Raw genomic sequence first — 27,596 nt, 5'->3', positions numbered from 1 at the left:
GGTCACATTGAATACATTCCATCTGCAGCCATGGCCAGGTGAGTCCCAAATCAGACTCTCTCATCTCTCTCAGTGAAGAGGGATGGGGTGAGGCAACAGTAAAAATGGCTATAATTTTCACGTCACATAATGAGCACTCTCCTCTGACTGACAAATCTGGACCCATCATAGACATCTGCACATTGTGTAACAAGTGGAAATAAACATCACCCATGAAGACAAGTGATAATTTATTTATATTTAGAAAAAGTTGGGAAGTTTACAACATGCCCCCCAAACAGAAGACTCCTGCTGAAGCCCTGTGTATTAGCTTGAGATGAATCCTACACACAAGTATGGGGGTGGTCTGCAGTGGGTTTGGAACTGCATTTGTTGAAACTGGGAAATTCTGCCTCTCAGTCATACCCTAGAGCTGGAACAGAATCCTTATACAGTACACAGCAGTTGATTCAACATATTATATTGATTGGACACTATGGTTAAATTTACATAATTCAAACTCCAAAATGAGCATTGTTATCTTGAGCATTTGCTATCTTCTTCCGTGTTCCAAAGGCAAACATGACAAAAGTATTAACTATTTACCCAGGCCAAACATTGAATTAGTTTTATATTATTGACCATATTACAACCAGACTCTCAAAAAGAGGGCTTACTGAAGCACATGGGATGGGTCACAACATACAGAAATGATGACACACTATTTCAACAAATTTATAAACTTATGTTTACATTATAAGGACAAAGAGGAATACAGGCCTTAAACTAAATTTTACTCTAACACAATTGCCTTTCAGTCTGGCTTTGCTACAAAATGGACCAGCTTCCCTACATTTCCTATGTCTGCTTCTCTGCCTGGATCCACAAATATGTGAATATGGTTGGTACTAGAGTAAAAAGAAAGCAACATTAAAACAAAACAAACATTTTAGCCAATATTTTTTTCATTTAAATGTTTTAATCTCACACCAGAATTTATCTGGGCTTGCTGCTATCAATCCTTTAAAAATACAATTCTGTCCATTCTGTCCTATCATTCCATTCCAATCCAAATGCCTTCCCAATGAAATGTCGCTCATAGACCCATAAAAGCTTTCACTGATTAACAGTGTCATTAAAACACTGTCCCAGCGATTATGATCTTGCTGCTAGCGTGTTTATGTGCACACACACACACTCACACATCTGAATGGTTTAGGCACACCATGTGAAATGTTTGGACCAACCATTGAAAAGTTATTATAGGCCAAGAAAAAAGCAGCATAATTAATTATCACAACTATATTAAATATATCCTTAAGACGTGGGCTTACCCAGAGCAATTTTGATATCTTACAATTTTTGCAAGTTATCCTTTCATACAACTGGATTATGAAAGCAAATCACGCATCAAAGCCACGTCCGACAGCTCTAACAGCAGGCCACATGATCGACTGGATGGGGTGGGTGTTAAGGGATCCACCAATCAGCCTTCAGAGAACTGTCTGAAGAGCGCCTCTGATTGGCGGTCAGGAAAGCTAGGGACAAAGTGGATCTGTAGGATCTCCGAGAAGCCCTCAGAGAGACTGGGTGTCACAAACTTATTCCTGTAGAGACAAATGCATTCGTTTCAGAGGTGGTGGATGTGCTGACTCTTAGAGAGAGCTATGAAGTACCAGTTTCTAAATAACTGGACACTGTAGTGCAATACTTTCACAAGGCCACACAGATGGGCAGACAGATTAAAAGACAGAGCAATCACTGATTTATTAAGTCAAAAGCTCAATAAATCCCTGTAGCCTGCTCTCTAATTTGGTCAAATGATTTGTCAATATGTCCTTTGAACAACAACCTGGTTAGCTATAATTAAGTGAGACATCAGCCATCAGTATCATTCACACACATCAGATTGGCCAATGTCTCTGACATGACAGCCTTTCAGAGCACCTAAAGTCTAACCAACAAGTCTAAATATTTGTGGTCTGTTACATGTTCAGTGTTGTGACTGAACAAAAATACTTATGACATGACAAAATACTCACTTAAATAAAAATTAAAATAAAATAACTCACTTGTAGCTGTGAAAGACAATGTCGTTGACACGGGCGTGTTTGACCTGAGAGGGCATCATCTCACGAAACTGAAACAGAATAAAGAGAGAGATTAAATACACTGGGCCAAGGCAGAGTAAGAGTGGTGCATGCGAGGTGGGTGGGGTTCTGGATTTGACTGATCCCAGACCTGCTCAGGAGGGGTACTGACCCTGTTGTTATGCTTGGCCTGCTCCAGGGAGGCTGTGAACAGGAAACAGCGACAGGGTACCCCTGCGCTCTGGCATACATCCAAATACCTGCAAGAGGTGAGACAGCATCCCATCAGTGAGGACGCAGATGTGGCGCGCACGCACGCACGCACGCACGCACACACATACACACACGTTCAACAGGACAGAATGAGGGACTACCGTTTGCGCGACTCCATGTCGGGATTGGTGTTGTCCACAGCGACACTACGGCCCTCCTTTAAGGCGCGCTCACAGGCAGAGACGCACTGCTGCCAGGAGCCCAGCGTGTCCTGAAGGAGAGTGTGTCATTATTACACTGACACCATTACTACAGCAACACTGTGTCATGTGCAAAACTGTTACCCTCATATGGTCCAATGTAAAGCCAAATGAATGCACTTGAAAAGATTGTGGCTGTGATTTTGGGATGTGACTAAGCAGCCAGGGAGAGAAACAACAATGGCATCTGGTCAGTGTGTTTATGGGAACGGAGGGAGGTACAGTTTGCGGGCAGGACAATATCTGTCTGTCTACATGTCCTAATTTAGTACAGAGAAGTACCAGAAGACCTCAGCACTCACCCTGTTCACATACACATAGCCCTTTGGGACCACGTGCATCTGGAAGAAAGTAGATTTGCCCGCTGGGGAAGAATAAAAAAAGAAGACTGGAGTTAATAAGAATGGACAGGAAATAGATGATGACATCAGAAAAGCATCACTGCAGGTGCATTCAAACTTACAAGCAGGGTATCCCACGGCAACTACAACTTCTGGTCGAGAGGAGGTGAGGGAGGCATCAGGGGGATCATACAGACGAGCAGTTGGGTCACATGACCTCTGAACAGCAGAGAAAGGTACTGTAAGATCAGCTCACAGACAGTAACAGAGCACAGCAATGCAAGGAACCACTCAACAGTATCACTCACAGGGTCAAACTCTGGCAGGCTGAAGGGGGCGCTCTTCCAGCCCAGGAAGAACTCCTCTGGAGTTTGGAATGGTAACCCAATGTTCAGGGCAAACTGGAAGAGATGACAGAGAGGGGCAGTCAGAGAATGAGAAACAGGGAGACAGAGAGAACTGTCTACCAGTCCTATACTGAAAAAATCAGTATATTATATGCACGTAATAGGCATATAATATGCTGGCACTGCTGAGGTGTACTATGGGCACGAGATGACTGAAGAGAAACGGAGCTAGCTTGTCGGGTAAAATATGCTTCTTGTTACATCTGTACTGTTCCACAGTTCAGAAAGTCACTGTTATTCAAAGATACCTTCCGTGATTGGAAATACCATCTACTACTGTCCAAACGAGGTCCAACGAATTGCAAACTCCATATTGCAAATTAAAATGTATTCAGTGAGTCTGGCTGGGGTGAGTTATCATCTTACCAGTCTGTCGCTACAAGAGAAGTCTTTCTTCTTCTTGCCTGGGGCCCAGTTGGCAGGACGGCCAGCTGCATCTGAGAAAGTTGAGGGAGAGACGAAAGATGAGAGATAGACTAATATGAGAGATACGAGAGAAATGAGAGATACATTAATACTATGCTTAGCAGATGGGCTTATCCGGGGCAAATTAAATATCCCATTTTTGTGTATTATCAATTTGCACATTTAGATATATTTACTGAAACAATTAAATACCATGCTCAGGGGTTCAATGGTAAGTTTTGAAGAAGCTGCCATCCACTTTGTCAATCTGCCCCCCAAGAAATATTTAATGACAATAAACTCACTCTACAAACTGCTTGCACTAAAGTCTCAGGGGTCAGTAGGAGTTCACCAGAACTGAGCAAAGACAAATGATCAAAAAAGAGGAATATCAGTTGTTGAGGTGTATCAGGACCATGAAAAATATATTCAAGGAGAAAAGAAAACAATGACTGTGAAAATGGGGCACACAAAGACTCCAACACGTCCAACTTACCTCCCACATAGAAACTCTGGGTCTTGTCCACAGTCACGTCATCATTGGCCTGGGAGAGGTAGAAGGCAAGTCAAATGAAAGACAAAAAGACAAAAACAAACAGGCAGACAACACAAAGGTTTAGCTGAATACCCAACACCAAGTTCAGCAGGATTTTGAGTTATTACCATCAGGGAATCCAGATGCTGACAGCTGCAGAAGCATGGCCTAGCCATAACTCTGTTAGGTCTTATAACTAGACCTCAATGTGACAGAGATGATTCACAGCAATGGGTCTCTGTCCCACCATTTAGCGTAACCTAGTAATTGTAACCTAGTAACTTCCCTCACCTTTTCACACAGGTGTTCCCACATTCCCATCACTGGCTTTCTGTAGATCCCCTCCCCGGCCGCCACAAATACCTGGAAATCAGAGGAAATCAGATCCAGTTGCAAAGCTACCTGTTCCAAGAGGGCATGTTTTGGGCCTGCTCAAGGGGACACTGATGTCACTGATCCGATTTGCACTGTTATTAAATCTTCACTTTATCAGCATGCTCAATGAGTGTGTTGACGAAACCTGATACAGATGTCAATGGCCTGGGGACCAATCAAAATGAATGTGTAGTTTTCTGGTGGTTCAGGGAGAATCAGGAAGTAAGAAACTGCAGTGCTCCATTCTAGTTACCTTTATTTCCTTTCCCTATACAAAACTTTGAGGCACTTTTAGAAACTATAAACTAAACTGGATTATGGCAGTCTATGTATTTTTTGTGTGTGTGCATGCACACTGAGATCTCTGAGTGAGTGTGTATATGTGTACAGTGCATGTGCATGCGTGTGCATATAGGTGCAGTCTGTGTGTATGTTGTACTGCCTGAGCACGCGTGGGATGTCAGTTGTGGTGTGTGTCATTTAAGTGCCCGAGATGCCTTATGCAATCTGCCTCACTGACCTGCACAGGAAGTTTCAGTGTGGTCAAAACGTCCTCCACTTTGGACTTGAACACCTCGGGCCTCAGCTTGCCCCGCGCAATGCCCATCTGATTGGTGAAGAACACCACCTGAGAGTGTTTAATATGAGACACTATGCATTAACACCTTTCACACCACTCAGTCATACTGTCCTGGGTGCTTGCCAACACATGATTCCAAGACAGTGTGATCTGTTTTACTGTGCCATGTGATTCTTAATTCATGTAACAAATGAACAACCCTACCTTGTAGCCTTCCTTCAACAGGCGGCCCAGTCTAGGCTGAATCTCTGGATACAGAATCCTACAGGAGGGAAAAGAAACTACAATGTATCCGCTAACTTCAATGTCAACTTCAGTTCAAGACTTACGACACCCTTTCTGGGGATCTGCAGATGCTCTCAAGTAAAAGAAGAGGGCAAACAAACATCTTCAGACTGACCTCCAGTCATCAGGACTTGTTGGAAACACTTTGCCTGACTTTGTGGTAATGATGCAACCATCAATATCAAACCCTGCGATCTGGAAAAAAGGCAGAGATGTAAAGAGCGTCCTTGTTCATATTTAGCTCCACACAGTGACTGCCAGTAATATATTGATAACACTGTACCAGTTTAATTATAGTACATCCTCATCAAGATAATTCAGACATTCATTCTCACCTTTGTGCTGGCAGTAACCCCTGCTGCGGTGAAGAGCATCAGGTTGCCCACCTGCTCCCAGTGGTCTTTGGAACAGGGGGAGGACCCTGGGGATGGCCCCGGCACTGCCTGCTGCATGCTTGCTTTTTCTGCAATATCCTGCAATTGTTTTAGCTTCTCCTCTATGAGGCTCTCTGCATCATCATCATCATCATCATCCCCACCTGAGGACCTCTCTTTCCGTAAACGTTTCACAGAGGGGTCCTCCTCTTTGCTGTGCGGCCTCTTCACTGCCTGAGAGAAAAGAAAAAGTTGAAAATAATCCTGGTATTAACGTATGGAACAGGGAGTCAAGTGTTTGGTCAAATAATACTCTGTAAAAGTGTAAAATGTAAAAAAAGACCTGCAACTTGAAAAAGTAGAGAGAGAAGTAGAGAAGCAAATGGAAATGAAACCCTGTATAGTGTCAGTACACAATTTCAAAATCAGAAAATGAGCTGGAATGGGTGATAAATGACACTTAAATAAGATGGCCTTAGGCTGTTCCCCACACCTTTCTGGGAGAAGCAGTGAAGAAATCCTGAATGCTGCGACGGGGGCCAGGTTTCTGGGTGTCCCTCTCCCGCTCCCGCTCCTTGTCTTTCTCCCTTCCTCTCTCTGTCTCCTTCACTTTTGCAGGAGAGGGCAAGAAGGTCCCATTGGAGCTACCGGAGAATCGCACAGTGAAGGGGTGACTCTGGTTCACAAGGTACAGAGTGTCCTCCCGGGTCAGCTGCTTGGACTGGCCCCTGCCCAGAGTCTGAGTGCCTATTGAGGAAGGGTTTGGGCCCAGCTGGGGGGTGGAGAGAAGACCCATGTGGACCATTGTCTATTTTATCTACTGTATCCCAGACCAGATCCATACCTCAAAAATCACCTTTCCCAACATGCATCTGTAGATTGGCATGTCAAAAATTAGTCTGTGGTAGTTGCAATGTGAAGAAAAAGCAACAAAAATAATTATATAGTTTACAGTTTCATTATGCACAATGAATGGGAAAAATGAAGTCCTACCTGTGTCACAAGCACTGCCTGGTCTTTGTAACAGGCCACGAGTTTAACTACACCAGGAGAAAGTAAAGTGGACATTCATTATATGCACAACACCACACACAAACTATAAAACCACATTTCCGACTACAGACACCAAAGCTTGCAAACAGTGGTGGCACTGGCTCACCCTGATGTCTGGAGCACTTCTTGTCCGCCACTCCCGACTCTGGGCCCCGGCCTAAGATTACCGCTCTGCCATCAGCAAGAGGCACTCGGGCTCCTGACGCACTGACCAACACACACTGCATCTGCACAGAGAGGGGAGGGATAGCCTAACAAATTTCTTCCCTTGCATTCAGGCAGCATTAAGAATGCTGACAAAACCTTTCAAACTGTACACTAGCCTTCTACATTTAGGTAGTTAGTTACTTAAAAATAGATTTACCATTATATTGTTGTTCAGACGTCTACTTGATAAGATTTATACGTTCAAACAAAAGACTGGAAACTTTGCCATCAACACCGGTGCAAATACACAGCGTATAAAATGGGGAAAAACGATAGTACAGCTATTTTTTTTCATCAAAAAGTCAGTATCCTTCCTACGATACCTATCTACTATTCATACGGTGGACTCAATACAAGCGCCTTGTGTTGTCTCTCAGGACAACTCGCTACTCTAACAAGCTAGCTCGCAAACATAGCGTGCACAACCTCATAAGGGTACCACTAGTTAATCTCGTACAAAACAGCAAAGCTGTCAGCACCAGGTTGACAAATTAACAGCACCACAGTAAAATTCTGAATGAGATGTATGATATGTATAAACAAATTCCCGATGTACCCATTTTCTGTAACTTCGTTTGCTATATTACTACCTCCTTACCTTCGGTCCCCAGGAAAATACTTCCCTCTCACATTCCAAAACAGAACTGTGGTTCCTACATGTCGTTTGCGGGTTTGGGACATTTACGTTTAGGTAGAGTCAAGTCGAAGATATGCATAGCCTACTAATAAAAATAATGAATAATGAAAAATAATTTCTATTGGATAGGAATACTGTGTGTATTCGACAGAATGATGACACATTCTGAAAAGACATTTACATTTATTCATATATACACACATAGAGAGAGATACAGAGAGAATTTAGCTTTCGTTCATTTCTTAAAATTTATATGTGGCCCTGCTTCTTTAGCCATGCTTCTCATTCACTGCTCCTTCCTCTCTTGGTAGATCTGGACATCTCTCATCTTCACCCTAGTCATCATTGTTGTGCCCAGATACTCACTATCCTTTTTAGATGGGCATTCCCCACTGTAGCCACTGCTAGAGGTTGCAGCTACCTCTTTTGTGGTTCTATTCATTCATGAGGAAGTGTGAACCATGTTAAGGTGCCTGGCTAAGATACATTAAAGTTTTTTTTTATCCTTGCTATAACAGCAGTAATACACATCTGTAATAGATTTCTTCCCTGAGATTTACTTTAAGTTAATCAAAGTGACAATATCCTGACTTCATATTCACATTTATGATATAGTCAATGTTCTTACCATTGCACTTAACTTATTGGGAGCTTTTTCTTTTCACCTACAATCAATTCTGATGAACTGCAACTTTCTGTGGGTTCAAGGCTGTAGAGAAGTGACTCAAGCAAACCTTTGGTTCAGCCTCTGAAAAACCTCAAACAAAGGTATTTTTACCATTTAAAATAATTATTCCATAAAAAGACCAGGTACTGGCAACTGGCTGGACTAATAAATCTACTTCTGATTGTCTCTTTGTGGAAAAAAAATAGTAACCTGAAAGCGTACAATACGTTCACCATGAAAACAAAAATATACAAAACGCTACCCTATTATAAATAGGAGCCCAGTAAAATGAGGAAGGCGTGTGTTTATCTGGCTGTGCTGGCAGTGAGTGGACATGTGGATATCACTGGTGGAAGGGGCTGAGCAGAGATCTTAGTATGTAGCAGATGTTTAAGCACTAGTTACTGATAATGGAATTCAGAGAGTACAAACTGCTGCTGAACTTGCCACAGTCATGGTGTATCGTTTTCCTTTTTTCAGGTTTTCCTGCTCTCTAAAGTCACAATAACATCTCAAGATACAACATAGTATATTCAGTGTATAGATGCCGTTCTCCAAGTTAAATGTACTGGCTTGTATCAGGTGATACCTGTATCAAGAAACTGCTTGCCACAAACTCAACTACTTGAGATATCATTATATTTCGTTACCCTGGATGCCCTAGCAATACCTAGGACACAAGTGGCAGCTAAAACCAGATGTGTCCCACCAAGTATACCATGCTGGTACCTTGTATTACCAAATGGCTGAGCCTAAACAGGCTTGGGCTTGGATATTATTTGGGTGAGAGACCAACTTGAAAATCAGTTTGCTGCAGAAGTAAGTGTAAGTGCATTTTGACCAGCTGTATGCAAATTTCACAATTATTATAGGCTATGTTAAGGCTAAGTCAACATTATTTCATATTGTAAGATACAAGTCAATATAATTTTATACTGTAAGTTATGTCAGTATAATTTTACGCCATATTTAAAATCAATGACAACATGTAAAGATTGCATCTATGTAACTTATGGCATGGGTATACCTAATTAAGCCATTTTTCACCACTTGCCATATAAAGCAGGTATATTGAAATAGCTGAACACAATGATTCAGAAAAGCAAGGAACATTTCTGAATTACACATTAGATTTACTCAGCAGTTGCTCTTGACCAGGGCAACTTACACAGCTTGGATCTAACATGTCCATTTATACAGCTGGATATATACTGAGGTAATTTGAGTGAGGTACCTTGCCAAAAGAGTACAGCAGCAGCAGGAATTGAATCAGCAGCCTTTTGGTTATGAGTCCAACTTCCTAACCACTGTGGCTAAATCTACTGACTCTCCACAAATGGGATCCAGTGTCATATACACTCTTAGTGATGTTAATAACAGAAAATAGTATTTTTTTAACGATTTCTTATTCAGCAATGTCATTAATTGCGAGACACATGTTAACTTTCTAGACAAGCTACTGCAGATTGCTAGTTACTTTGCCACATTTTACACTAAAACAATATTTAACTGTTCAATAAATTATAAAAATATACATAGGCTATGACAGTAGCCCTGGGCTTCTATCCTTGCATCAATAACACTATAGCCTGATACAGTGTTTCCCGGTCCTGGTCCTGGGGGGGGGGGGGGGGGGGGGGGGTGTTCCTGCTGATGTTTAACCTTATATAAATTCTTTATGAGCAAATTATGTTATTACAGATGTGTTTGCATTAGTATGAAAACAGGGCAACATCTTTTGTTAAGCTCGTGGAAGTCCTGGGAAGTCAAATAGTGATCAATACTCATTTAACAGCATAATCGAACCTAATCAACAATGAATTCAGCTGGAACATTAATAATAGGCTAATAATAATAACCTTGACGTTAGAAAAGGTAATCCCCTCAACAGTGAGAGAATTGTCGGGGAAATGTTTAACGGGAGACCGTCCTGTGCAGGCAGGAAGTCCGCTGTCAATGTGTCTGCTTTCGCTATCAAGTTGAAGATAGCAGTTAAAAGTCACCTAGGGTTAGCCGGTTGACTGTTAAACGTTCGCTGAAACAGAAAATTAAACTTTACTGATTTGACGTGGATTTGTTGTTATAAAATTAATTCGTGTATTAGCAAAGATGTTAGTTAATGCTGTTTGGTTCCCAGACTGTAGTTAGGTAACGAAAGCCGGCTAATATTGACATCAGTGTCACTCGGTGCCGTGTACAGTTTCTCCAGAACGAGCATCCAAGGTAAGTTAATGAATTGTTAGCTATAGCCCCGTATGATCCGAGAGCCGAGTTATTTCCTTGACCTAAGCTAGCATATCCTATTTAACCGTTATGTTAGCCATCGGCTAAACTTCTTCAGACGGCAAGGAGAAGACAGTGAAAAGTGAATGAACTTTTCGTATCGTCAGGTGGTGAACTGACGGATGTCGCTAGCTAGTTAACGTTAGCAATGTGATGTTAATCGAGCCTGCAGTTAAGGCGCGCACTCGTCATGGAATTTGGAAGGACTGAGTTTGAAAAAAATCTTCCTTGCAGCAACTAGGTATCGGTCCGCTTTTGACAATTGAAGCTGACACTCTGCTGACTTAACCTTGCAGGGCTTGTCATTTAGTCAGACAAGCTTATTTACCTGATCCGCAAACAACTTTTAACTGCAGGAAAGGTAACTTCATCAAGAAAGATACATCTAGAATAATAATAGAATGGTGCCTATTATGCCATGTTTTTATTTGAAGTTGTAAGTTAACGACATTTGTTGGTTGCGGACACATTCGCACTGTCTACCAGTTGGTATTCAAATCATCATTATTAGTTGCTAAAAAAGAAAACCTACCAGGCATCCCTATTTTTATATGATAGCTATATAGCTAGTAAGTTAGATTCTTTAGTGTGTATCATCAAAATAATTTAGTTGGCTACTGATGTAGCTAGCTAGTTGCAGAAGTTAGGTAAATAGTTGGCTGAAAAGAGCAAGGGATAAAAAAGGTAAAAATAATATGGAGGATCGTGGAGCAAAAGACCTCAGTCAGTTCTTTACAGCAATGCTGACAATACAGAGACACCTGCTGAAGACTCTCAAAGCAAAGGGTCCAGTGGAAGCTGCTGCCTATACCAACTACCTGATAGGGCTGTCTGACAGAGTGGACGAAGTCTCCACGCCCACCACCCAGCTGGCCCTGCCCAGCCTGACAGGTGAGGATGACCCAGAAGCCTTCCTCCGCCTTTTTGAGCGGGCCGCACTCTCTGCCCACCTGCCCAAGTCGCAGTGGGCATCCACCCTGGCCTCCCTGCTGGCAGGGGATGCAAAACTCGCCTACGACGATGTGAGCGGGGGTGCGGATGGTCCACTGTCATTCCAGACCCTGAAGGGGGCACTGCTGGGCAGGGCCGGTGTGGCAGAGGAGAACTGCCGGGTCAGGTTCCGCTCACAGCAGCACCGCGTTCCTGGGCTGAGCCCCCGGGCCGCAGCCTGGGAGCTGCAGCAGGAGGCCACTGGATGGCTGAAGCCCCACAGTCGCTCGGGGTGGGAGGTGATGCAGTGCGTGGTGATGGAGCAGCTGACCTCTTTGCTGCCTGAGGTCACTGCCAACTGGATCCGGGCTAGAAGACCCAGCAACCTGGAGGAAGCCGTGAAGCTGGCGGAGACTCACTTGTCCCTCTCTGCACATCCCTGCAAAGCGAAGGGCAGCAGTGAGATGCCACACATTACTTTTGAGACAGCCCGTGCTTCCCCTGAAGGAAACTGCCCCTCTTTACCACAACGGTATGTGGCCATCTCATAATGTGTCACTACTGATTTAGACGTCATGGTTTAAATTGTAAAGGAAATATTTCTGACCCTACACTCCTCCATGGACCTGTTTCCAAGTATATTGTTCTGAAGAGGATTTAACTGATGAATTTGTAATACACAAGATATTGAAGGCTATCATATGATCAGAAACAACACCACTACCATTAATGAAAATTTCATTGATCTTACTTTACATGCAGTTTTCCCATAAGCGGATGTTGAATAGCTGATACTGACATAGTGCCAATCATAGCTTTATCCTAAATTGAATTTTAACATCAATTCTGTTATACACAGTGGGTTTTGGTATTTTTTTATTTGCAGTTTGGCCAGATTTAAAGTTTTCATGTATATCTGACCTTCAGTGCCTTTTCAAGTAGTTTATCTTGTGAGTGTTTTAACTCCCTCAGGATGACCGGTGAGGTAGTCAGTCCCACCAATCTCCAAGAATGCTCTCTGAAGTGTGATGCTGAGTCTTCTGCACTGAATAGACAGCCAGAGGTTCAGTTACTCAAAGCAAAGGAGACCTCAGAGGTGCAGACAGAGGCATGGAACACCCAAGGCACAATTCAACTAGATGTCCAGTCTCCCTCAGCAGTTGAAAAAGATGTGGGCACCACCCCAGTGACACCCCACCACCGGCACTCTCCATTATCCTCTTCCACTCCAGTGGCAGAGGAGCCACAGGACAAACAGAGCTGCCACAGTTTTGAGTCGGAGACCATGGACACCGGAGATGAGTACCAGCTGTCCCAAAGTGATTCTAGCTGCAATACCACACTAGAACAGTGGGGGCAGCAGAGGCCGGAACGGGGCCCCGGAGGTGAGGGGGGCTACGTCTGCGGCAAGTGCGGGAAGAGCTTCGTCTTCTTCGAGCAGCTGCACCGGCATCAGCGCAGCCACAGCGATCAGCTGCCCTTCTTGTGCGGGGAGTGCGGCCACTCCTGCCGCACGAGCGCGGCCCTGAAGAAACACCGCGCGGCGCATGCCGCCACCAGGCTCCTCCCGTGCCCCGACTGCAGCGAGAGCTTCACCTACGCCGAGCGTTTGGTCCACCACCGCACGGTGCATGCTGCCCTCAGACCCCACTGCTGTCCCGTGTGTCAGAAGAGCTTCCGGCTCAAGAAGGTGCTCAAGAAGCACGAGCAGATCCACCAGGACAGTGAGAGGAGGTCGGCCGGGCTGCACAAACCAGCCAATCCGGGAAACAAGCCCTCAGCGCTCGGTGACAACCATCCTCACAGCTGCAGCTGTTAACATTGATTCTGGAATGGACAGGAGTGCACATATTGCTTGATATGTTTTGTTAATGCATGTTTGATACACTTGTGAAATAAAGTTTGTATTATGCTTGAAATGTGTTGAAAATTTTGAATGCAATTTCTTTTAAATATATTTCTAGAGCTTTGATTTGTTTTGCATGTATTTGCGTGCATGTTCGTAGCTTTCTGAATGCGATGTTTCATAGTGAGAGCGTGGACATTTCCACACAGTCAGGAGTTGCTTTGTCCTATACCTTCTCTTTGGTGCCATACTTAAAATGTTCCCAGTTATCTTGGGATGACATGAAAGCTGACCTGCTCAAGTAAGCCTAAACCCAATAAATGGAAACTTTGGCGATCCTTGAAGACAAAGAACAATTCTGCGAGGTTTTCCACGGGGGTAAAAAGTTTGAGTTTCAAAGTGTGTGTGGCATGACACATTACAGGATACGATGTGGTATGTACAGTGTTTTTGCTCTAGCTCTAAGCAGAGGATGTGGAAGCTACGGACAGTTCAGTATTCCCAGTTGCACTCTCGTGTTTCACCTTGCCATTGTTTCCATTGGCGTGTACGGCTTTTGAAATGGGTGGAGCTGTATTGACATACAGACAGACTGGGCTGTGGAACAGAATAGTATGGGTTGGATCAAAGAAGCACAGCCGTGGTAAAAACAAGTCACTAGTGAGAAGGGCTGCATTATACATTCTTTCCGGAAGAATGCTACGGTGGTGCTTATGCTGGCCTAGTGTCATCTGTCGTTGGGGTTGTACGTATGACAGAAATTTCCCAAACCGGTTCAACAGGCTTGTCTCGTCAGAGAAAGGGATCCCTAAATAGGGAAACAGCTGTGTGGTGTTCACTCGCCAGACAGCCACACAAACTATAGAAAACCACCATTAATTTCAAGACTCTGGTAGACCGCCTAAGTTTAAGGTAAGGCCAACTATACTCAGATTGCTGCTGCATCTTACAAAACTATTCTAAGGCAAAATATATGGAGTCTGGAAGCTTCAATATCATGAAAGCACTGTTTGACTTAGTACTGCATTCCTCAAGTGAAGGATTGGCTTTTCATTCCTATCCTAGGTATTGATTCTGATGTAGCTTTGTGGTCAGTTTTGAGTCATAATATACAGAAGATTTACCTTCAGTTGTACAATAAGTTATTTTATTTGAAGCCTGTTATAGCTCTGTACACATTTTACTAGGATGTTCGCATATCAGTCATGTGAATGATGATGACTACTGATATTTTACAGAATATTACAATCTGTACATAGACATGTGATATGTACCATGTACAGTTAATGGCTGTGTTTTGCTGTGCTTTTTTTTGAAGCACTGTTTTCTGCAGTGATTTGAAACTATGTCCTGCCTTTTTGTTGATGAATGTATGGGATGCGCATTTGTTTCCCCTCTCCAACGCGTGGAGCCATTAGAGACTAATTCCATGTGGGACACTGTATTTATAATCTTTGGGCGAGGTGCATCAATACGCATAGGGTGCATGAAGTGTAGGGCATATGATCACAACGATCACATTCCTGGAATGACTGTCTGTACAATTTAATTAGGGGGGAAAGAAGCCCCACATGCAAAGTAGCTATGTTCTTGGCTCAGGAAATTCAGTGTGCCTGCGTTCATTTTCATCACTGTCATAATAAGTGTAACCTCTCCCACTAAACATACCCACTCCCTGACAGGTGTTCTTAAAAAATTTTCCATTCTGTGTGTGTCCCGCCCTCACTTACAAAAGAAGTGCCCCTGGTTCTTCCCTCTATCTTCAGTACTTGTTCCGTAATGCCTCTGGCTTTTTTCTGCAGTTTACAGTAGTCAGAATGCCAAGCAGAGACTTGCCGGGTTAGTGTGTGTACAATTTGTTTACCGAAGGTGATTCACGAGACAGGTTCTTTATGACAACCTATTTTGTTAAGCTACGCATATTTATACAAGTGTATCCTTTTAATCTGTTGGGAAGTGCGTTTTGTTTTAAATGTTTCTTTGTTTAAAGGCCGTTTGTGTTAGGATGGCATGTATGATCCGGCAAGACACGGACTGGAAAGGTACATGCCCATACCCACACAACACCAAGAGTTAGGCCCTGTCTGGAGTTTTCTACCTAAATGATCCCAGTGGTCCTCAGGTCTGACTCTTCACAAATATTTCCTTCTGTGCTGTCTGACAATTACAGAATGTTACATAGAAACTCACCTATGTATGTCAGATCATTTTTGCATTATAAATTTTATTCATTGGGTCACATGGCAGCTATTTTAATTCACAGAGATGCTGAATTTGTGTCATCAAAGGTGGTAGTTGACAAAAATGGAGACTGTGTCACTACCTGAGGTGTAACATGTCTGTTCCATCTAATCTTCACATGTCTATCTGGGATAATCCTCAATTCTACAAAGATTGTTTCATAGCTCCCTGCATTTGACACTCACCATTTAAAATAGGAGATTTTAACTGTGTTTCTGCTTCAGGTTACTACTAATTGGTCAAAACTTCAACAAATGCAGATTTAATACTATATATTTCTTAGATAACACAGTGTACCTGTGCAAGGCCATTGTCCTCAGGCAGATGTCACAATGCCTCACAGAAAACATAGTGTAGGTTTGCTTTGAAATAGTGCTTGTTTAGTTTATGCGGTCCAGATTTTTGAGTGCAATTTAGTATCAATGCTTTTAAGGGCAGAGCTACTTTTGCAGGTGGTTCTACTGACTTGTACTTGTACATGTTAGTAACTTGTAGTTTCTTGTAGTTATTGAATGCTGAGAGTGTATTTTGTGGAGATAAGGCATAATCAGGATATAAATTCTCACACTGTATTTAGTTATATAGCAGCTTACTCTGGTAACACTCCAGAAGATTTTCAGTCCCTGTTGCAGCAGTGGTTGTTTGTGTGTTGTACATCGGAGGAAACATGAGCTGAAATCTGTGGTGGAAGCTCTGCTGTTGATTCTTTGCTATTGTCATTCTTATGTTGTTTGTGCCAGTTGCACATTTCCTACAATGTCTTCCTTTTTATCCCCACAGAAACTCTAATAACAACGTCCAATCAATACCTGAAACACTGACAAAGCACAAATTTCTGGAGATACCACCCAGAGCAGTATGGCCCACAAAGATGCCTACTCCGCCCTGATGAAGGGTGTTGAGGAGCTGGACTGCCGGGGACCGGCTGTGCCCGGTGACCTGGTGCTGATCGGTGACCATGCCTTCCCCCTGGCCATGAACCCTCGGGGTCAGGTCCTGATGGCAGCTTCCAGATATAGCCAGGGTCGCATTGTGGTGCTGGGTCATGAGGCCTTCCTCACCACCTTTCCCGTCGTGGTGGAGAACGCCCTGACCTGGCTGAAGCCCTCCACTGACGCCCAGGTGGGAATCCACTCAGCCTACAGTGCTGTGGCCCATAACCTGTGCTACACCAGCATCCGGGCAGAGGTAGGGGGCTTCCACAGTGGGCTGGGTGTTTATGTCACTGATGCCTACAGTGTGGGCCCCACTGCAAAGGAGCTCGTGGCCTTTCTGAAGGAAGGGGGTGGTCTGCTTGTTGCTGGTCAAGCTTGGAGCTGGGCCATGGATCACCCTAAGGAGAACGCCCTGCTGGGCTTCCCAGGGAACAAGGTGTGCAGTGTGGCTGGGATCTACTTCTCTGAACACCCAGGGGAGCTGGGCGTGTTCCCCGTGCCCAGGCAGATCCCTTCCAGCTGGCTGGCAGTGTCGTAAGTGCTGGGGTCCTTCAGGGGGCTGACGGGGAGGGGCTAGAGCAGCAGCAGATGTTAACAGGAACATTCAGTGCAGTGGGATGTTTGTTAGCAATGAAGTAACAAAATTGTGCCTTGCTTGATTGTCTTGTCCAGTCCATGGCTTGGATTTTTGTAGCTGAATGTTGATTAGTTTGTCAAGTAATGACTATAGAAGAAACCCTGTGCTCTTTGTATGAGCTGTGTGAGAAGCAAATGAGCTGTTACGTTACTTATGAAAGGATTCCTGGGCTGTGTTTAAGTTCTACTATCACATGGATTGTGATAGAAGATAAGGATATTCATATACTGTCACCACATATACATTTATTCTCTTGATGATATGCACTGTATACCATTCTTACTGTCTGTGACCTCTTCATTCCACCCTGCCCCAGGATTGACAAGGACTTCCAGGACGACCTGGAGTTCCTGCTGCAGGGGGTGTCTGAGTTTGACATCCAGGGTGGGGCAGTACCCTCGGAGGTCCTAGTGCATGGTCCCTTAGCTTTCCCCATCGCCACCACCAATGATGGCAGGGCCTTCATCGCTGGATCCTACTATGGGCAAGGTCGTGTCATCGTTACCACCCACGAGGGCTACCTGGGACGCCAGGCTCTGGCTCCTTTCCTGATCAATGCAGTGCACTGGCTGGATGAGGGCCGGCATGGGACGGTAGGTGTCCTTCCTCAGCTCAATGGAGCCCACGCCCTCCTGAGCCAGTCTGGCCTCACCTGTGAGAAGACAGGGTTCAAACAGGGGCTGAGTGTTTATGTCTGCACCTCATACAGTGATGCTCATGCCGCTGACATCCAGGAGTTTGTGGCTGAGGGTGGGGGTCTTCTCATTGGAGGCCATGCCTGGTACTGGGCACAAACCCAGAGTGGCCGCAATGCCATGACTGAGTACCCTGGCAACCACATCCTTAACAAGATGGGCTTTAGCATCCTGGGGGCCACCTTAAATGCAGGCCTATATCCAGCCCCACAGCCCGCGAAGGCCTGCTCTGAGGCCTATCACTTCCGAAGAATGCTGCAGAACTTTACGGGTCATGTGACCTGTGGGCAGAAGCTGACAGAGCACGAGCAGGCCTGCCTGAAGCGGCTGGGTGGGGACTGTGCAACCTACCTGCGTATGCAAGCCCATGACTGCCCTTCCTATAACTCCATCCTCAACACACTCACCAACATGGTAAAGAAGGCCGGTGTACCGCAAGTCTGTGCCAGCTGCCCTGTGGAGAACTCTAAGGACCACCTCCTTCTCCACGTGGGCACTGAGGTGTACAAGGCATCCCCCAATCCAGACGACCTCCTGCCCTACATCATCAAGGACAGGCCCAACCTGCCCACAGTCCCCAATGCCAGGGTCCAAATCCACGGCAACACTGCAGGTAGGCCCACTCTTTCTGTTCCTTAGGTTTGTTGTTGGAGCCACATTGAGCCTTACAACCCAAGACTTAGTGAAGCCCAAAAATGTGAAAACTGTCAAGCCCCTTATAAACAAAATGAAAAAATGTACACCTGTAAAGGGCAATACTGAACACTATTACAACACTATCATTCGGTTGATATAATTAGTCCTTCACACACATTTTCCTTTGTCTTTGAGAAATCTTTAGATGATCACGGTTATTCAGGCTGACCCCTCATTTCAAAGCCACAGAACACTTGATGCAGCAACACTCCATTCCATTGTGTTTCAGGCAGTGAGGAGTGGAAGAGCACTGGCCTGTACCTCTCTCCTGGCATGAAGACACACATGGCAATCCCCTCCCAAATCGTCGGAAAAGGCTGGAAAGTAAAGCACTCTAGCACAATTGTTTCGTTGTAGGTCCAATGTAGAGAAAATCTCACAGTTCAAATTTAAACACCCAGACTATATGAATTTGTGGCTGGTTTTGGTTTATGGTGCTGGTGTGGCCCTACTTTGAGTTGACGGAGTATAACGTTGATGCAATGTTCCCAACAACTTCACAGGTGCAGATCGGCTGCCAGACAGACTATGTTGGCAACGCAGCTCAACTGAAGAGGGCACCAGTGGTACATGAGCGATTCCCCATAGAGTCAGAGATGATTCAGGTCTCAAATTTGTGGGGTGGACTGATCTACCTGGTGGCTCCGCCCAATTGCCAGGTGGGAGAGCTGGAGGTCGTTGTGGAAAGAGCCATCTGTGCACCATACTACAAGTCTGGTGAGTCTGAGAGACCACACGATTTCACACCATCAAAAATAGAATAGAGTATGCTGTAGCCTGCTTCATATGCTGTCCATGCAGTGTTAAATTTATGGACGACTAGGTTGAGTCTTCCTCTTTCCATCTAGAGAAATAAGACCAGTCTTTCCCTTGGCCTTCTAGGGGAGACCAGTGTGGCGGACTGGGTTGGGGGGATCCGTCATGCTCCTGCTCCCTGGGCAGAGATGGAGTTTGAAAACATCATCATGACAGTACCATCAGAGGTGGTGCGCAAAGTCAAACAGCCAGATGAGGTGGCAAAGCTCTGGGACAGCATCATGAGGAGTATTGCGGAGCTGGCCGCCATCCCCGCTAAGTTCCCACGCAAGGAGCGCTATGTTGCAGATGTGCAGATCTCCCATGGCAAGTGACCATCATAATCAGTCCCATAGTAGTGTGTTATTTATATACATATTTATATACTGTCCATTACTGTCCAGTATGACTCAAAGGACCAAGGCAGTCCGTGTCAGTCAGCTCCATTGGTTAGGGAAGTGAACTCTGACTTCTACAAGGTAGAAAAGCGTGAACGTGATGAAGTGAAAACACAAATGTGTGAGAAGGGAAGCTGTGTGGTGTAGTGCACTCAGCCTCAGGTCAGTTGATCATCGGTTTGGATAAATTTCGGGGCACTGCTCTTGGGTTCTTGAGCAAGGTTGCAAACCAGAATCCTGCTGTATGAATGGAAGTCACGTGAAGAGTGATTTGGTGAGAAAAAGGAACAGGAAGGAGGGTAGAGTGGTAGGAGCACAACAATACCAATACTGGTGCTTTTTGCATTGATAACTTGATTTCAATGGCTTCCCATACCTGCAGGTTTCATGCATGCAGGATACCCAGTCATGATGCATTCGTCCTCAGCCCCCAGCTTGGTGGACCCAAAGCTGGCTCGCAAGAGTGGGCTCTGGGGGGCCATCCACGAGCTGGGCCACAACCAGCAGCGGGGTGCCTGGGAGTTCCCACCGCACACCACAGAGTGCACCTGCAACCTGTGGTCCATCTATGTGCACGAGACCGTGCTGGGCATGGGACGGGCCCAGGCACATGAGGCTATCACCCCTTGCAGCCGGAAGAAGAGGATCGAACAGTTTCTGCAGGGTGGGAGGACGCTGGGCAGTTGGAACGTCTGGACAGCGCTGGAGACCTACATGCAGGTGAATAAGGGTGGATGTGTTGCAGTATACATGCAGGTAAGGACAGGTGCATTGATATGCTGTACAAGGGACCTACATGCAGATGAGGATGTTTTGCAATGCAGATCTGTATGCATGTGAGGAAGTACCAATGTGCTGTAGTGAAAACCCAGGTGAAGGACATGAACTTTGTCTGCCATGCCACATATGCCACATCCCTCTTTTTAACCAAGGGATGGATGTGAAATCATAAGTGTATAATTTTTCTCCATGCCCTGTCTCTCAGCTCCAGGAGAAGTTTGGCTGGGAGGCGTTCAAGAAGGTCTTTGCTGCCTACCATCACATGAAGAACGTGCCCAATGACAACAAGGGCAAGATGAACCTGTATGCTGAGACCTTCTCCCGCACAGTCAACAGAAATCTGGTGCCCTTCTTCAAGTCCTGGAGCTGGCCCATTGAGCCTGAGCTGGAGAAGAAGCTGGCAGACCTGCCTGAGTGGAATGACCACCCCATGGCTAAGTATGGGGCATTTCAGAGCTTATCTATGCAGGAGGTTTGGGGCTGAGGTGGTGGTGGTTTGTTACAAGTGCTTACAAAATGTTACCTGTTCGAGCTGTCCATCCAGCAGGGTCCAAGACCTCATATGCACTTTTTAAGCAGATGTCTAAATATATTCCAACAGACTAGACTAAGTTTCCCAAGAAACTCCAGTCAAAGCAAGAGACTGTTGTTGCTAGCTACTTGAGAGTGATGAATTGGGAAGCATCAGACTCGTTCTTTTCTTCCTTTAGGTTTTCCTGAGCACTGCTGAAGAAGCCATCAACCAAAGACTCCTGCCATCGTTGCAGTGGCCTGGAAAGCTGACCCATTATTGCACCTGTTGCCTTCAGCAATCAGTGGACTCTAAATTCACCTTCCCCTTGTTTTCTTTTCTCCGTTACAAACTGTGCTGCACATCCTAAAAACCTCCCTCTTTGGTGGCACTTCCTTACACATAGACTTTTTCTGGGCTACCTGTGTATGCACTTTGAACTGTCTCTTAATATACTTGTTTACCTATTATTGATCTTAATAATGTAATAATAATAATATTAATAATTATGTTACTATGATCATAAATCATGCTAACATACATTATTATCATTTGTTACATACATCTAACTTATGATTATCAACACAGTACAACATTTTTATATGTGATATTTATCCAGGTGTATTCATTTTAGGCCCGTGTTACCTGTGCCTTTGCTTCATAATGCATATGAGGGCAATTGTTGTTCTTCTCAGTTTAAGCCTTGTTGTTTTACACTTAGAGATCCGATGCAGTGATTGTAAAATCTGGGTGCCTCCCAGAGTCCCAGTGCATCTGTTCTAATTTAGCAAGCCACACAAGTAGAGTAAAGCCAGCCAACAATTCTCCTGGAAAAACAACTTAGCCATTAATTACTGTAAACAAAAGGCAACAAATGAAGAATTCACTTTTAATTCTGTCTGTCCTCTACAACATAGAAAGATAGAAACAAGATATGAAGCCACTGAATTCTTTGCTTAAAGTCTGTGTGTGTGTGTGTGTGTGTGTGTGTATGTCTATTTTCAGGGTGGATGGTTATCAAACTTGCACTATTAAAATATGTGGAATTTTGTGTTTTGCCTAAATTGTATCATTGCTGCTAAATCTGCAGCACCACTTGAATTTGTGGTTTGGGATACTAACCCATATCATGAGACATGACTTACTAAAATATGTTTGAAGTGAAATATTTCAGGGGCAGAACAGCTCTATTGTCATACTGCTGCTCTGTTACCCACAGAAACCAAGCTTCGTCCTCAGTATAATTGCTTTCTCTCCTCCCAGTGTTTCTCACTTCATATGGGATGGTGCCCCCAAGCACTGGTTCAGGATCAGATAACCAACCCTACTGCACATTCCAGCCAATTTTGCACAGAAGGCATGAACTGATCCAGGGTCATTATTTGGTGCCACAATCTAAGTTATTCTGGGACCTGTCTATTTTGTATGCCTGTTACATCACATGTTTGAACAGACACAGTGTGATTAGTTGTTGAGGAGACCAGCATCACTCTCATTTCATTTTGTTACCCCAGAAATGTAACTGAAAGGGAGAGAGTGGAGAGAGATGTCTGATAATAGTAAATTCAGTCTGGTGTGTACTGCATGTTAGGTGAGGTTACTACACTCTAGTGTACGACTTCAGAGCACGATCAAACCTCCAAACATGTATGAAGTGGAGAGACTAAGCATATCTAATGACAAGAATTCTCAATAGTAAGAGGATTTTATGTATCATTAATAACGAATGCTATAATTAGCAAGAAATACATATATATAGTATAACATGACCCAAATAACCCATCAAACAGGGTTTGGAAAATAAGCACTTAAAAAACAGGTGACAAGCAGACTAGGTGGCTGGCTAGATTGCATTCCTAACCCAAGATGATAAGCTGCAGCTAAAAGAGAACAGCACATTCTCAATCAGCGATGTTAAAGTCCAGTTTTTAACCTTACTACCTGTCATGGGTTTGCATACAAGGCAATAGTAGGGAATGTTTTTGAGAAATGCTTTTCCGATGATAATATACAGTGGCAGGAAAATTAAGAAACAGCATCAGAAGATAATGAATAAAAATGGTCGTAAGCATATATCTGAGTTGGGTATTTATTTGGTGGCCATATGAGATACAAAAATGTATCCACAAACTGCATGTTTAAATGGGGTTAAAGAAATAAATCTTTGTAAAGAGTCAGACCTTAGGATCATTGTATTTATTTCTGTCAGAAACCTAAACAAAGGCCTAACTCTAGGTGTGCTATAGGTATAGGGTATGTCCACCCAACCCATAATTTGGGGTTGTCACACTTGCTATGTCAGTAGAGATGAAAAAGAAAAAGCCCTCTTTATGGGATCCTGCCAAGGGAAAGTCAGTCATGAGATGCCCAAAATTATTGTCTCTGAAATAGACCATGCTTGCCTCTAAACATACAAGCTTCTTTATCAGTATGTAGGCAACCATTGCATATGGTGATGCCTGTGATTTAGATAGGTGACACATTTGCAGAACCAACATAACAGCTATGTTGTTCATAATTTACTTCCAACTTTCACATACCGTAAATTTTGGGAATATTAAGCATTCTCGATTGTCTTTAAGTCTGAAGTTGAATCAAAACCAAGCAAATCGTCTTGAATTGAACTTGAATTTTCACATGAAATTATTTACATGCATTGGATTCAGATTAAAAAGTTGGCCAGAGTTTTATTGTGTAACTGTGTCAGCACCAGCATGTCTGCATAATCCATCATAATGTCCACAAATATCTGGAATTAGTTTGCCTTCATTGCCCCTCATTTGCCATATCCAAGTAAGACGACAATTTCAAAATGCACACCTATGAATGACTGCAGACCTGTTCAGAAAATTCTTTAAAATTCTCTTGTTCTCTGAATAGTATAATGTTGGGTATAGTATAGTATAATGGTTTGGGTTCAATCCCAGCCATACCATCAGCTGAATATGACCAGGAGCCCACAGTGGCAAAACAAACTGACTTCATTCTGCCTGGAATAGGGATGTGTGTGTGTGTGTGTGTGTGTGTATGTATGTATGTGGATTTTTCCAGATATTGTAAAGCAAGAATCTACATGTCACCACTATTATAGGTGCTAGAAGTGATGATTTAGCTGGTATGTAAAAAGGTTTAGTTCTGGCAAGACTGAGCTGGAGATGTCTCCTGATCATCCATGTAGAAAATTTGCTGTAGCATGTCTTCATACTCAAGGCAATGTTCTTGTCGGGAGGTGTAAATGCCAGAAAGAGCTTGGAGCACTGCCTGGCAATAATGGGAAAAGCTGTGGGAGGAGGAATTAAAACCCAAAGATTCTGTATATAAGGAGAAGAGGAGGGTAATAAAGGATACATTCCTGACGAACTCCTGTGATGAGGCTGTGAGGCTCTGAGACAGAGTGACACTGTGTTACCTTGTAGGAAGAATCAGAAAGGTAGGGTGAAAACCACTTGTGGGCAGTGCCTGACATACGCAGGTGATCCAGGGTCTTAAAGCAGCAGATCAATGAAGGAGGATTAGCACAGATGGCATGGAAGTAGCTCTAGCAGAGTTGAATCCTTTTGTTACAGAAAGTACAGCAGTTTATATTTCCTCAAAGAAGAACAATTGAAAGTACAAATACTGTTATTTGGCAAAATCTGAGGTTTTCTGTATTATTGCAATGTGACTTTGTCCGGAATCATTGCTGCCCTTTGCAACATTGCTGCTTTTTTCTGTTAGAGATATCAAAATCCTTTTGAAACACTGCTGACCTTGAAATGTTTAAGAGAATGTGTATTGAGGTCAATAGTTGGGGTCAATTCCATTTCAGTTCAGTTAGTTCAGAGAATAAATTGAAATTCAGTTCAGGAACTGAAAAATCTTCAAAGAAAAGGTATCATGAATTGGATTTCAGCGTACTTCTTGACTTGTTTGAAATGGAATTGATGCCAATTATGGTGGACACCAAGCATTAAGGCTACTAAAATCTGTAACTCAGAGCGAATTTGTAAGTGTGGTGAGGAAATACTCAAAAATATTTCAGAGACCAATTATATTGAGTTATTTGTACAGTACTTCAGATTTTGATATGATTAAATATCGTGATTTCTAGCAACTGTGTTAGTTCAACTAGTCAACTACATTTATTTGAATTAGAATAACATACTTGAAAGACACTTATAAAGAAACCAGTAAAGAAAACAGAAAACTGCGTCCAATCACATGAAGAAATCCTTTTAGGTAAATTCAGCAAAGTTTTTTTTAGTTTTTTGAACCAATATGTTTCCTTTGTGAAAAACCATTTATGTATTCATCAGCTGAAATGCTGAACTCTGGGTACTAGTGCCGGGGAAAAATACATACAAAGATGGCTTTTAATAGTTGAAGGATTTTGCTGACACAAAAGCAAGATTTGCTATTTACAATGTGTAGGGAAGTAATAGCCATAGCAATAGTAACAACCTTAGGGCAAGATATTATTAGGCTATTTCTAAGAACTTTGCGAACGGAAAGACATGTTGTCACTGTAAGACATTGCTCTGAGAACGAGAGAATAAGACAAAGGGAAGAATAAACAGCCAGTCAAATTACTGCTCTTATTCGACTGCCATAGCTATTCTGCCCGTACATATATATATGCATTGCCTCATAAAACTCAAATACAAGAGAAAGAGACTACGTGCATAATCCTGAACTTATTTAGAGACGTGATGTAGACTATTTTGTGTAAACTGAATGCACTGGAAACAATAAATACTGATAGTGACAAGACAAAATTGTGTTGATATTGTATGTATCAACAAATATTACCTGAAATAATTTCTTTCAGTTATAAGGTTTGATAACTGTATATGCTAAAGGACTAATTTACACCTACTCCTCTAATGATATTGTAAGTCTACACCTACATTTTTCAGTGGATCTACAGTAGCCTCACCATTCATTAAAATACTATTGTTGAGGCCTTCAAGAACTGGTGACAGCTATCCAGGTGACACTGGGAAATCCTTATTGGTGAGATAAGGCAAAAATGTATACAGGATAATGTAAAGAGCGAGGGTTTGTAATCCTGATTTGGGAAAGGGTCGATGCTGATTCGAACATTCACATCAACCCGCCCATAAAGACAAGTTATTCAGCATGTCTCATTCGCGGAAATGTACGTTATCCGTGTTGATTTGCAGCTGCATTTTATTTCGTCTTTGTTCCAGGTACAGTGGTCTTGAAAAGTAAAACAGGAAAGAGTATCGTAAGGCCAATTGTCCTCTAGCCATGCACCACACCTTAACAGATGTCACGGCATCTGACCATTAGAGGGCGGTATAGCACTACAAACTCCTCAAAAGACAATTTAGTTATCGTCCTTGTTCGCCTTATTGGTTACATCCAGAGAACACAGTGCTCAATAACCAGTGAGAACATTACACATGTAAATATTGTGTTTATGTGAATATTATTAATGGTTTGTCTTATGACTCTGAAAGCAAAAGCGAATAACTTTTCACCAGGGAATTGAAAACGAAACTTTTCATTTGGGGTATGGACCCTTTTGCCTGCGGATTGTGGGGTGTATGACATGTTCTGTTCCAAATTAGTCATTCAGGGCCATTACCTGCGACCTTAGCAGGGTTTAAACCACGAGGCCTCCGAATTCCATTAAAATTGGAGGAGGAGGTATTAAAAAACACATTAGGAGCAGATATTTCGATTCTGTGGGTCATTGTCTCCAACAAATGGTGCACCTCTATAATTGTGTATGTCGAGCTGATCCGGTTCAAACACCATAGTCTTCTGTTTCTGCTTTCAAATTTGTCTCTTAACTCCATCATCAGAGGTATGAAAACGTTAAGAGTTCCTACATGACTCTTAGGACTTCATAGAAATATGACCTTCACTCAGTGTTTTCTCTCTCTCTCTCTCTCTCTCACACACACACACACAGTGCAATGTTATCTTTATTTTTGGTATTGAATTTGAATTGAATATTATTGAAGTCTTTAATGCAGTTCTGAAAAACATGAAAAGCCTTGTTCTTACTTGTCAGAGACTAATACATAAAGTACAAGCACAATTTGCCCCCTTCCCCCTTACATTGTGGAAGGATCTGTGGTCCAGTCCTTAACATGTAGCCTGATATGGCCAACTCCATTGAGAACACATTACATTACATTTCTTTAGCAGATGCTCTTATCCAGAGCAACTTACAGCACAAGAGAACAGAAGTGTATCCATCCGTAAAAGAGCAACAGTGTCAGTCAAGGCTAATAACACTCACAGACCAGTGAGTGTGAGCATACTGGATCTGAAATGAAATGCAACATGGAACACTCTGATAAGTCACACACTGATGATTGCTTGCCATCAGATGTGTTGTACTGTTCAATATTCATTATGCATTATGCATTATTGCATATAATGGACTTGACATGTATAAAATTTTTATTCCGTTGGCTACTTATACAA

The 27,596-nt window shown here is 43.3% G+C and overlaps 3 protein-coding genes across 4 annotated transcripts; 2 read left to right on the top strand and 1 right to left on the bottom strand.

The window, feature by feature from the left end:
• Positions 1–209: 209 nt before the first annotated feature.
• Positions 210–7,677, bottom strand: LOC118783162 (polynucleotide kinase 3'-phosphatase). 2 transcript variants are annotated; one of them, XM_036536878.1, is made up of 18 exons: positions 7,262–7,677; positions 7,004–7,124; positions 6,838–6,884; positions 6,338–6,616; positions 5,806–6,078; positions 5,586–5,665; positions 5,390–5,447; positions 5,126–5,233; positions 4,522–4,593; positions 4,192–4,240; positions 3,657–3,727; positions 3,192–3,284; positions 3,006–3,102; positions 2,845–2,906; positions 2,444–2,553; positions 2,221–2,329; positions 2,052–2,119; positions 210–1,586 (listed from the first exon to the last, which is right to left on the bottom strand). In XM_036536878.1, exons 1-18 carry the CDS (start codon positions 7,262–7,264, stop codon positions 1,466–1,468), a joined length of 1,821 nt encoding a protein of 606 aa, XP_036392771.1. In that variant the 5' UTR covers positions 7,265–7,677; the 3' UTR covers positions 210–1,465. The 2 variants fall into 2 exon arrangements, with proteins under 2 accessions (XP_036392771.1, XP_036392772.1); XM_036536879.1 differs by having other exon boundaries at positions 212–1,586; positions 2,242–2,329.
• A 3,754-nt stretch (positions 7,678–11,431) lies between these two features.
• On the top strand, positions 11,432–13,463 carry LOC118782973 (zinc finger and SCAN domain-containing protein 9-like). Its single transcript, XM_036536612.1, has 2 exons — positions 11,432–12,153; positions 12,594–13,463. Exons 1-2 carry the CDS (start codon positions 11,432–11,434, stop codon positions 13,438–13,440), a joined length of 1,569 nt encoding a protein of 522 aa, XP_036392505.1. The 3' UTR covers positions 13,441–13,463.
• Positions 13,464–16,523: 3,060 nt separating this feature from the next.
• Positions 16,524–22,093, top strand: LOC118783140 (TRPM8 channel-associated factor homolog). The gene is made up of 8 exons (XM_036536850.1): positions 16,524–17,177; positions 17,597–18,588; positions 18,901–18,995; positions 19,175–19,388; positions 19,554–19,793; positions 20,247–20,584; positions 20,850–21,082; positions 21,355–22,093. Exons 1-8 carry the CDS (start codon positions 16,567–16,569, stop codon positions 21,362–21,364), a joined length of 2,733 nt encoding a protein of 910 aa, XP_036392743.1. The 5' UTR covers positions 16,524–16,566; the 3' UTR covers positions 21,365–22,093.
• The last annotated feature ends 5,503 nt before the right edge of the window (positions 22,094–27,596 follow it).

Source organism: Megalops cyprinoides, chromosome 9, assembly GCF_013368585.1.
Source record: "Megalops cyprinoides isolate fMegCyp1 chromosome 9, fMegCyp1.pri, whole genome shotgun sequence".
Lineage (NCBI taxonomy): Eukaryota > Metazoa > Chordata > Actinopteri > Elopiformes > Megalopidae > Megalops > Megalops cyprinoides.
The sequence above is the reverse complement of the archived record's forward strand: the minus strand, read 5'-3'. Positions and strand labels throughout refer to the sequence as shown.